The sequence below is a fragment of the Vicia villosa genome, linkage group LG1 (genome assembly GCF_029867415.1).
Source record: "Vicia villosa cultivar HV-30 ecotype Madison, WI linkage group LG1, Vvil1.0, whole genome shotgun sequence".
Classification (NCBI taxonomy): domain Eukaryota; kingdom Viridiplantae; phylum Streptophyta; class Magnoliopsida; order Fabales; family Fabaceae; genus Vicia; species Vicia villosa.
In genome coordinates this window covers 178,950,361-178,962,902 of record NC_081180.1, presented here as the reverse complement: position 1 = coordinate 178,962,902, position 12,542 = coordinate 178,950,361, and the positions used below count along the sequence as shown (strand labels likewise).

General features: G+C 31.3%; 1 protein-coding gene and 1 long non-coding RNA gene across 6 annotated transcripts; one reads left to right on the top strand and one right to left on the bottom strand.

The window, feature by feature from the left end:
• Positions 1-393: 393 nt before the first annotated feature.
• LOC131620748 (uncharacterized) lies at positions 394-1,682 on the top strand. Its single transcript, XM_058891912.1, has one exon. The coding sequence runs from the start codon at positions 506-508 to the stop codon at positions 1,349-1,351; it is 846 nt and encodes a 281-aa protein (XP_058747895.1). The 5' UTR covers positions 394-505; the 3' UTR covers positions 1,352-1,682.
• A 6,556-nt stretch (positions 1,683-8,238) lies between these two features.
• Positions 8,239-11,175, bottom strand: LOC131620728 (uncharacterized). 5 transcript variants are annotated; one of them, XR_009289258.1, is made up of 10 exons: positions 10,977-11,175; positions 10,744-10,797; positions 10,566-10,625; positions 10,144-10,305; positions 9,893-9,956; positions 9,700-9,795; positions 9,481-9,597; positions 9,086-9,395; positions 8,805-8,940; positions 8,239-8,620 (listed from the first exon to the last, which is right to left on the bottom strand). It is a non-coding gene; the product is annotated as an uncharacterized LOC131620728 (long non-coding RNA). The 5 variants fall into 5 exon arrangements; XR_009289257.1 differs by having other exon boundaries at positions 9,090-9,395; positions 9,893-10,305; XR_009289260.1 differs by having other exon boundaries at positions 9,514-9,597; positions 9,893-10,305.
• Between the last annotated feature and the right edge of the window lie 1,367 nt (positions 11,176-12,542).

Genomic DNA, 12,542 nt, shown 5'->3' with positions numbered 1-12,542 from the left:
CATTAATTAGAAATGATTAATATTAGTTTATACTCTAAGAACATAAATAAAGAAATTAAATTTGAAGAACTTGTTTTAATGAATTTCTATTTTTTATTTGTTACATTGATGTAACAATAATCGTTAGAAATTTTTGAACCAACTAATGATAAACATGCAAATTGTAAACCAACAGCCCACGTCACGCCTGATCAGTTTAATCAGTAGTTATACTATTATTTGTTATTCGTTGCTTTGTTTGCTTTTGACATTGCTTTCGTCTTCTTTTGACGGACCAATAATAATAATGACAATAAATCATAATAATAAGTAAATTTTTTTAATATCTCTAGAAGAATAAAGCTAGCTTTATAGTTAGTCGAATATTCGTTCCATTCATTCTTTCATATAAATACGTAACATAACCAAAACCACTACCATACTCAACAAACTTTCAAACCTTACACACTTTAAATTCTCTTATTCAACAAGTTAGGTTTTCAGCTTTCAAGTTTCAACAACCACTATGCCACAGTTAGATTTCGAAGCGTTAGTTTCCGCTTTATCCGGCGTCGCCACCGACCATAAAATCGCATGCGAACCAACGGAAGAATCACAATCACAACCACAGCATCATTCCGACTCACCGCCGCCGGAATCGTTTTGGCTCTCAAACGACGCGGAATTGGACTGGTTTGACAGAAACGCCGTCTACGAACGAAACGAATCAACCAAAGGAAGTTCGATTTCCACGAACCTAAACCCTAGCTCCGCCTCAAACTCGCAGCGGTTCTCCAAGAACATGAAGAAATCCAAGGCTACGATAATCGGATTGCCGAAATCTCAGAAAGCTTCGTTTGCGGAAGTTCGGTGCCAGCGTAAGCATCGACCGGGAAACAACACTAGGTTGTTTCCGAAACGAAGCGCGTCAACCGGAGGAAAATCTGATTCTATTGTTTTGGAGCCTTCGTCTCCGAAGGTTTCTTGCATAGGAAGAGTCAGATCCAAACGGAGTTGTAACCGCCGGTTGAGAACTCGTCAGAGATCGATCTCCTCCACCACCACCTCCGTCACCGTCGTTAGACAAAAATCTTCCCGGAGTCAAAGAAAGAAGAAAACCGGTTTCATCCAAAGCGTTTGTGCGATTTTCCGAAGCCACCGGAGTGGAAAATCAGCACAGAAAACGGATCTTGATCTTCCACCGGGAGATGAATCTTCCTCAAGAAACAAGATAGCGAGCCGAACCGACGAGTCGTTTGAAGAATCGGTTTACAGTGAACCGCCCGGTTTGGGTTCAATGAACCGGTTCGTGTCAGGGAGGCGGTCCGAGTCATGGGGAGTAGGTGTGTCTGAAATCACCTCTTCACATTAGGATTTGTTTTGGCGCCGAACAGATTCGGTGGCTGCCACGTGTGGGCCCGATGTTAGCGTGTGTTCATTGGGCTCGAAGTTTTGAATAGTTGTTGAAAGATGACGTGGCGCGTAGAATAACTGTTTGTAACTGTTTCACACTAGTACTTGCTTAGTTTGTGCTTTGAAGCGTGTTTGAATTTGCTGTTTCTAGTTTTTGAACTTATCTGGTTTAGGAGTAAAGTGACATAACGACGGCGTTTTGTAAATATGATTCGTGTGCCCTTTTGCTGTAATGAGCAAGTGTAAATTTTTTTAGCATAATGTTTCATAATTCATACACACTTACAAAAGCCATGTTTTTTAATATATAGTAGTAAATTGGTATCATGTTAATCGATAAAAAAATTAATCCTGCTAGTTTTTTTAACTAGTTTTAATTTTTTAAATTACTCTTTTTTTGTTAAAAAAGTAATTATGTGTTTTTTAAATTGGTATGATGACATGGAACAACGAACACCTCTTTAATCGGAATCTAATGAACATTTTCTCTAAGTAGTTTATACTTTAAGTAGTTTATACTTTATAGTAAATGTTAGATTGTCTCATAAAAATTAATGAAGTTTCGTTTTTAAAAGATTTGATATTACTACACTATCAAATGTTTTTTCTTGTAGGTTTGAATTGAATTTTTTTATATTAGTGTTTTGTTTACTAAATGATATTTTAATAGGGTTTTCTAGGTTTTGTTTTTAGTTTTCTTTTATAATTATTTTTTATTTTTATTTTTGATTATTTTTAGAAATTTCTACATTTTGAGTTTGTTTTTGGATTGACTTGCCATGTCAGCGTTGCTGGATATATATTAGTTTAGTCAATAAGTTAGTCGGCATTCTGTTTGATTGACAAATGAGTTATTTATAGTCAACTATGAACAATGTCACAAACAATTTAAGCTGTATCTTTTTATTAAGTAAAGTTTATTTTCGAAGTTGATTATGTTTTTCTGCATGTTATATTGTGATGATTTTTATGCTTGTAAATATTTGAAAATTTTAAAAATATTTACCGTATATTTTCATTAAATATAGTTTTAAGCATTTTCATGTGTAGGCCAATCAATCACAACAGTAGAATGGTTTCCTCTAAATTGGCATATAAATAATATTAATAAACAACGTTAAGAAAATGTGTACAAAGCAAAACTATGGAGGATGGTTGGCTAATATAGAAATTATAGTGGCTTCAGGAGGTATATTAAGGGGCATGATATAGTTATAGTTATCTACATTAATGGTGTTAGCCACAATCTTCTAAAGTATAATATGTGAGTTAGTTGGTTGATGTTAAATGGAATTTATATTTAAGTATTTTCATTTTAATTTTATTTGGCCTTTATTTGAGTGAGTTGAAGTGTATATAAATTAAAAATTCAGTTAGTTACAAATAGATGTAGAATTTGTTAAGTCGTAAAAAAGTTAGTTACAGTTAGTTACAATTTTTTCACTCTCTCTTTCTCTTTACATCTTTCATCTTCTTCTTCTTGTGCATTCATGAAGTTTCAATGTTAACTCTAATAATTGGTATCCAGAGTTTCGGTTGTTGATCAAAGGAAAACACAAGTGTACGTGAGGCGTGTGCTTGATTTCGTTTGTCAAATTCACATTGAATTGAAGATCGAAATTGAAGATAATCACAATCTTGATCCTCAGGGTTATAGAAACATGAGTGTACGAGAATTGAGCAAATTGCACAAGAACAAAAATGAACGACGAAAACGGTAGCTTGAATACAAAACTTCTAGTATTTGACAAAAAAATCATAATCAATGGTCGATTCAGATGTGTGTGTTGTTTGGTACTCAAGATGTGCTTGAGCTCGTCAATGATGGCTACGCGTCGATCGCAAAAAACACAACACAAGTGCAAAGAAATATGCAACATGAAATGAGGAAGAAGGATCAGAAGGCATTGTTCTATATCCATCAATATATGGATACGAAGGTATTTGAGAAGATTGCTGATTCGACTGCGGCGAAGGCGACGTGGGACACACTTGTATGGTGCTATGGTGGCGATGCATCAGTGAAGATAGTAAAGTTTCAGTCCTTAGGCAAGCAATACGAGAATCTCACCATGAAGAATAATGGGAAAGTTCCTGATTACATCTCCATAGTGATTGTGGTCACGAATGAGATGAAGGCTTGTGGAGAAATGCTTTATGAATAAGTAATTATTGAAAAGGTACTAAGATCACTTACTCGTCAGTTTGATTACATAGTTGTAACCATAAAACACTCGAAAGGCACCATCACCCTAAAAATTGAAGAGTCATAGAGAAGCTTAAAGGCACAAGAATTGTGAATGAGTTCACAAGAATTATATGGGTAACACTCTTAAAGTTCAAACATGAGGTGTTTACTAAGTTCAAAAAGTTTAAAGTGAAGACTAAAAATCAAAGTGGATAAAGGTTGAAGATCCTCAAAACTGATGGTGGAGGTGATTTCAATTCAACAGAGTTCAAGAAGTTCTATGATGAGCATGAAGTGATTGCTCCATACACTCAACAACACAATGGTCTTGCTGAAAGAAGAAATAGAACTCTGCTTGACATGTCATGTAGAGTTTGAATAACGTGAGATAGAAAAGAAACTACCTCACACATTGTGGGGTGAATCCATTGACACGTCAACATATGTGCTCAAAAGATGTTCAACAAAGAAGTTAAAGGAAGTATTTCCTATTGAGAAATGGACTGGAAGAAAGCAAAATGTGAGCCATTTCAAGGTGTTTGGTTGTGTATGTCACAAAATTGTATCAGATGCTACTAGAAGGAAATTGGATGACAAAAGTAAAGTCATGTTACTTATAGGTTACCACTGTACGAGTGCTTATAAGCTCTATTTCCTAATCACCAACAAATTCGTTGTCCGCAGAGATGTCATTGTGAAAGAATCAGAAACATGGGATTGGAACAAATCTGAATCTAACTTTAGTGCTGGTGGATAATGAACCAATAAGCATTGATGAGGCTCTCAAGAATAAGTTTTGGGTGAAGGCCATAAAGAAAGAACTTGAGGCAATTGAAAGAAACAAGACACGAGAGTTGACTATTTTTCCAAAGAAACAAGACATGTGGGTGTCATATGGGTTTTTAAGATAAAACTGAAGTCAGATGGGTCAATTGTCAGGCATAAAGTACTGTTAGTGGCTAGAGGATTTCTACAAAAATTTAGTTTATACTATTTTTAAGTTTTTGCACTTGTGATTTTGGTGTGCCTTTATGCTAACAAGAAATTGAATCACTGATATAAACAAGTTCAAAAGGGTTTTGAAGAATGCATTTGATATGAGTGACCTTGGAAACATGGTATATTTTTAGGAATGGAGATTTTACACTCTATTAAGGGAATCATTGTGCACCAACTGAACTATGAGCTTGAGTTGCTGAAGAGATTTAAGCTGATGAGTTGTAAGTCTGTAGTCACACTTGCAGAGACAAACCATAAACTGGATTCTGATGTTGATTGTGAGGAAGCAGATGCTATAAATTTCAAACAGTTGGTTGGCTCTCTGAGATATCTGTGTAACACTAGGCTTGACATATGTTATGCTATTAGAATGGTGAGTAGATTCATGAGCAAACCAAAGTGGTCACATTACCAAGCTGCAGTCAAGATACTCAGGTATATAAACGGAACAGTGAGTCACGACATTATGTTTCCATCTAGTGTAACATGTGATGTTGAGATGGTATGTTATTCAGACTCATACTGTGTGGAGACAGGGTAGACAGAAGAAGCACCACTGGTGCATTATCTGCTTGTCAGACTGTTTGGCTTATGAATTTGTTAAAGGAACTAAAGTTCAAGGTGAGCAAACCGGTATTGATGATTGACAACAAATCAACTATAAGTATTGCCAAGAACTCAGTGCTACATGGAAGGAGCAAACACATTGACACAAAGTTCCATTTTATGTGAAATCAAGTTTATAGTGGAGTGCTGAAAGTTGTTCACTGTAGCACTCATAAAAAACTTGTAGATGTGCTGACCAAAGCAATCAAGACTGAACATTTCATTGAATTTAGGGATAAAATTGATGTCATTGATTTTTAATCTTGAATATGAATTAAGGGATATTGTTAAATGTAATCCAGATTCAAGTATTTTCATATCAGTTTCATTTTGTTTTTATTTGAGTTTCAGTTGAAGTGTATGTAAACTAAAAGTTCACTTAGTTAGAAATAAATGTAGAATTTGTTAAGTTGTAAAAAAGTTAGTTACAATCAGTTACAAATTTCTTCATTCTCTATTTCTCGCTGCATCTTTCATCTTCTTCCTTTTATGCATCCCTGAAATTTCACTATTACTTTTTTCTGGTCCTTATTTATAAGAGAGAGTTTATATTTTAGATTCATTCAATGATCAATATATTTGGTCCATATATAAACTATATACATTAATCATTGAATGAATCTAAAAAGTAAACTTTCTCTTATAATAAGAACGGAAGGGAGTAAGTCCAACAATAGAGAACATGTCAAATAAGTTTATCTTAAACTAGTAACAAACCCGTGCGTTCGCACGGGTTCTGATACGTTATGTGCAATGATTTGAAGACCGTATTTGTTAATTAAAACAATAATTAACAAAAATAATTAACAATAATAATAGTAGAAAAATGACAACAAAATAAAATTGTGGAATGTGATTTAAAAATTAAAAAGGTGGATGTTAAAAAATGATTTATATTTCATGTGGGCCAAATATAGTTGATGTCAAAGTTTTTTTAAAATAGTTATTGAATAAATTGTAAAACCATAATTACATTTATTTAATTAATTGTGAAAATATAGAATGAAAGCTCAAAATGAGATTTGTGCAGGCCGAACCAAACAATAAGCGATGCTTGTAAAATGAGGCCCACCGAACTCAGGTTTTGCATCAGAAGAGACATGAAGTAGAATAACGTGTACTTAATATTGTAAACCACAATTTCATTTAAGTGAAACCAAGGAGATAATTAGACACGCAAGTTAATTGGTAGCAGTACTTTTTGTAATAAAACAAATGAATAATAAAAAATCAGAATAATTTACTTACTAAAATATTATTAAGCATAAAATAAAAAATGCTCAATAATATTAGAGTATCATATTTAGTATTGTTTAACAACTAAAATGTATGATTAGAAAGAGAAACTAAAAGAGAGTTAAAGCATATGGAAGTACCTGTGAGGATGCATAAGTACTGATTTATTACGCGCATTTGTACACAAATTAAGAAATGAATAAAACAAAAATATATTTTTTTGAAATCGTTTATAAAAATATTTGAATAAGTAATATATTTTCTTCTCGTATTTTAATATAATTTATAAAATTATTGAAATCAGTAATACATTTTCCGATAAATAAATATAATACCGTTTATTAAAATATTTGGTCCATATTCAACTGTGTTTTAATATGATTTGAATGGTTGGAATATAAAATTATTTTTTGAAACTTAAATATTAAATTGTTTTAATATAACTATTGGTGAAATTCAATTGTCAATTTTTTTTTGCTGATAATGTAAAATTTGTTTCAGATATATATTTTTTAATAAAGAAATGTCTGGTTACCCGTGAAAAAATAATAATTGAAGGTATAATTAATAAAAAAATATTTTGATCAGTAACTTCATGTCCCGTTAATATTCAATAATTTCATGTCCCGTTTTAGATGTACATTTATTTTTGTTTTTTTGAATATTATATGTACATTTTTTTAATAATTTTTTATTTAAAATTAATAATCATTATTTGGGAAATAAATAATCAACATTAAGTAACTTCATGTCCCGTTAAAAAAATTTTGATCAGGAACTTCATGTCCCGTTAATAATAATATTTTGATCAATAATATCATGCCCCGTTTCAGATGTACATTATTTTTAATATTAGATATACATTTTTTAATGTAAAATTTTTTAATTAAAAATAATAATCATTATTTAGAAAATAAATAAGGCAACTCACATTTAACAGCAACATCAGAGAATAAATTTTTATTGAATATATAAAGCAAGACTATTTATTCCAACAAAAATAAAATGTTAATTAATGTATGGAGCAACAAATTAAAATATGTATTTTTGTAACCATCTCCAAATCAGTAGTAAAACATTTAATTTAAACCATGTTTACTTATTTTATAAAATTAAGCACATTATTAATGATATTAAAATAATTAAATAATATTTAAATATATTTAAAAATATTTAAAAACATGTTAAAATATTCTAACACATTTTTTAACAATTTCTCAATTTAAATGTTTTTAAATATTTCAAAGAGTCTCAAATAATATATGACATAATAATCATTTAAAAAGTAATATTCAGTAAATTGTTTAATAATTATTTCATATTTAAAATAATCAATCACACTTAAAAATGTATTTAAATATCATTTAAAATATTTAAACACATTTTAAGATATTCAATCACATTTAAAAAGTATACTTGTATATTTTAAAAAACTTCTTATCAAAACAAAACTCAACACAATTTTTTTTCAAAACAAAATATATATTTTTTTGATATTATTTTATTTAGACTATTTTAAAGACCGCACATTTAGTTGATAATATTTTATTTAGACAATGTTTTTTAAGGAAACATGTAAATAATAATAACACTAATCTTGGATTCAAAAATAGACCTCTTTTTCTTCCTTTTTTGGCTCTTAATGCAGTGCATTCCTATTTACTTTGTCTAACAAAAAGTGCAAAGTAGGCAAAGCCACTACTATATTGGACAATGGAATGCGATAAGAATAATAACCAAACGTGACCACCAAATGTTTTGAACAAACTTTAGATTCAATACACATGAGTTTTTATAATTTTCAGCCCTGTGAACTTTTCTGTTATCTTTCTATTATCTACACTGTATATTACTGAATATAACATATTACAATACAAATTTTGTCACTTATTTACTGTGAAAATTGAGGGGAAAAGGAGCATATAAGAAGAAATCTACATTATAAATTGTTTTATTTATTAGTAACATATATAAAACAAAGTACTGTGTACTATATCAAATTCTCATGAATCTCTTTAGTATGTATGTATGCTCTGTTAGCAGCCCATTAGGCTTGAATTGTCTACTCCCACAACTCATGCTTTGTCGGGTTAGGTCGTATCAACATTCGAGGATCAACAGTCAAGCTTTGACTTCGTATCTGACATTTTAAGGACTTTTGTAACTGAAAACGATGATTCAACAGAATAGCCTTCTTTGCTGCAGGAATAATAGAGCAAAAGTTAATAAGAAACCATTACAGGCCCAACTCAAGTTCACACAAGCAATCTATAGGATTGAAAAGATTAATTACAGAAGTAAGAAAAGTTTGAAGGTTAAATTAAAAATGTGAAATCATCACAAAACACAATAGTAAGATTAATACCATTATATTACAACATACCTGTTAGAGAGAGCAAAGTTTGTTCTTGATAAACACCAATACAGACTATGAAGAATGAAATATGTACAGAAAGAAAACACCTACATGCAGCAAGATTTTGGAAAGAAATGGTATTTGAGAGGTGATGGGTATCCTCCTGTGAAGTTAAAGTTAAAGAAAAATATTACATCACTGTCCAATGGATCAATTTAGATCTTTTATAAATAAAGTTTCATATCTTATCAAATAAATGAGCAAATATATACGTATCAGGGTCCAATAAATAAGCAAATATATCTCACCAACCATGACAAGCGCAATCTACTACACATATAACCAGCCCTACGCAGTCCACCAGAAATTCACTCCCTCATCATCAGATCAACCAAATCGAGCTGCACCAACAATTCCGCAGCATAAACCGTAAGCCGAAACTCAGCTGCATATCATCCCCTTACGTTAATCTGAATCAGCCCCCAAATCCCAAACAATTCCAGAACCTGCAGCTACCCTTTCTAAATTCAAACCAAGCTGAAAAACAAAAGGTTCCATTACACCAGCCTTGGTATCATATTTCATTACAGCTGCTTTCAAAGTCTCCAATTCTTTAACCTGTTACGATTTGAAAACCAACACGAAATGTATTAGGATCAACCAAATGATACACACACAGAGCTAATAATCCAACAATACATACGCTAGGGGCTGTATCCATTTCAAAGAACACAACTTGTATTTTCCCGTATAACTCAGAGCTGGTATTGTGTTGTTCCATGCATTCCTTGGCGCTTTTCACAACCTTCTTTCAGATAAGCTGCAAATCAATGGTGTTACATAAGGATATATATAAACTCAGTTGAAGTTTAAGAGGAAATTAAGAGCCAAGAGTCTTGATGCAAAAAATGATGCTTATTACCTGCCTCCTAAGAACGGCCAAACTCTTTGTATGCATGGGGAACTGTGGAAGGACTCCATTTGAAGGAGGAAGACCAAGGAGACCACAAATCAAAGTCTACAAACTCGCCATGGAGATAATTACGTCAAGCAACTTTATCAGAAACATGGAATAACGTAAATCTATATTCTAGGAAGAAAGCAAAATAACATACCATTATTCCAAGTAGAAATCATCATAATGGTAGGCAGATGGTATATGACATATGATCCATGCAGCTTTACAAACAAATATGTTAGTATATACTTACAAACAACTATTACAGTAAAGGTCTAAATTGGTGATTGAAAATAATAGTGATCAATTTGATCTTTCATTCTTCAAAATGGAACAAATTTGAGAGACCCTATAATATACTCAATCAATAAAATCAGCATCCTCTTGGAAAGAGTAGGAAAAAGAGACCTTAAATTTCTTTTTTCACATATCCTTAGTGAATATCGGCATGCTTCTGTATCGACATCAAGTATGGAGACAACATTCTCTACAGCTGCGACAAGGTATCTTCCTAACCATTATTGAAATCTCATCTGTGCAATGCCACCCTAACCATTATTGAAATCTCATCTGTGAATATCCAGCCAACATAGCATAATTATATGAGGTGTTATCAAAAAACAGTCATTTTCCAGTTATATCACAAGTTTAACACTATGAGCAACAATCTAATTAATTTCCCGTGGATTTATAAAGACTTTGTGAGCCCCTCAACAGACCCCCATTATGAACAAACGACAAAAAAATCATGCATGATTTTAACAATCTGCAATAAAAGCACCAAATGCATATTACTTTCACAAATAGCAAGCAATTTTAAGAAAGCATACCTGTTGAATTTTAGGGAGCACTTTGTGTAGAACACCTTTACATTCACACACCAGCTTCACCTGCAAATAACAATTAAAAAAAAGACTAATTACAGTCAGATATGAAAAGCAGAAACATATTAAAAATAACAACAACAACAATCCAGTAAAAATATCATCACCGATTATAGATTCATACCAGAAGGAATATCCTTTTGCGAATTGGAAGCCATGAGCAAACAAATCTAAATAACTGAAAAATAAACAAAATCGTATAGCAATAAAAATTAGGTTATTAACTATTAAAAAATTCACAGAAAATTCACCGATTCAGATTAAAAGAATCATTGATTACGACCAACAAAACTAAGATTGAAAAAAACGAAATTAAGAGAAATCGAAATTACGAAGAAGATTGAAGAGGATGAAAACCTGAATCTGAAGTGCCATAAAGAAGAGACAGAAAATTGTTAAATCTGAGAGAATGGAGAAGGAGTTGTATTGAAGGGAGAAGGAACTGTGGTGGCGGCTAGGGTTAGGGGAGGTGAAGATGAAGAGAGACGACCAGAGAAGGAAAACAGTAACAGATGGAGAGAAGGAAAGAAAAGAGGAAAGAGAATTGAGGTTTGCGTGTGGGTGTGGGTTTGGGAAGAGAGATAATCAGTTTCAAAATTTATTTTTCAAAAATTAAAGTGCCCTTTGAATAAATCACCAAAAAGATATTTTTTGTCCCAAAAATATTAATTTAGACTAAGATAATCAAAGGGTATTTTGGTGAAATGCAGAACAGTAAATTTTCTTATATTATAGATTTTTATTTTTTATTACAAGTATGTGAATAATCATTGTAAAAACGTGATTGCTAATAAAAAACTCTCCTTTATTGATTACAATTCATAAGATTTTACCACACCATGTGGGTTTCATTTTAATTTGGTGAAATTTTTAATCGATAAAAGTGAATATGTTTGAGAGGTTAGGTTCCCTCAACCTATCCGTATACATAATATTTTATTATTACAAATTTATATTTATTATACAATAATTAAAGAAATTTATAATAAATATTTTAAAATTTTAAGCTCTATAAAAATATTAAATAAAATAAATGTGTATATCTTTTCTATAAAAAGGATATCATTTTGGTAAATAATTGCATACATCTATATATAAAAAGAAACATTTTTTATTAGGTTTGAAATCAATAATTGGACTATAAGGAATTAGACGTCAAACCTTATTACATCATCATAACCAAGTCGTGGGCTTGTGCTGTTGAAATTAGAAATTTTAGAGCTGTGTTCCACATCTATCTCCCCTGTCCGCATCACCACAAACAAACTCTATATTCACCTTTTTCGTGCTTTTTCTTGTTGCTATTTTTAAAGAGTACTCCCTCCGGTCTCAATTATAAGCAAACATTTAATTTTTAGATTCATTCAACAATCAATGTATTTAGTCTAATAATAGACTAAATACATTGATTGTTGAATGAATCTAAAAATTAAATTTTTGCTTATAAATGAGACCAGAGGGAGTATAATCAAAGAAATTCATACATTAAATATTATGAAGTCAAAAATACAGGTTTGAACATGTATTCCAGGCTTTGAGCATATCAAATGTATAGTTATAATTAATAATACATTCTTTTTTGAAGTATATACGTTACACTTTTTCTTTTGACTGAAAAATAGTTATTTCATTATATCAATAATATTCATTACAAGTAAAATAAAAGAGTGGTATTGAATTTGACCATAAAAAAAGGAGTAGTATTGAAACGAACAACCACTTTTGTATTTTTCTTAGAATTCATCAGGAGAATTTTCAATATCAAGAATAAACAAATTAAACTCTACAACGGAGGTATGTTATTGGCTAATTCTTATTCTATATTTTTTTAATAATCGGTAACAAAAGAGAAAGTATGTTATGCTATGTAAAAAGTCACGATATGTGGACGAGCTTGTCATGGACACCCTAGAAATAATAGAT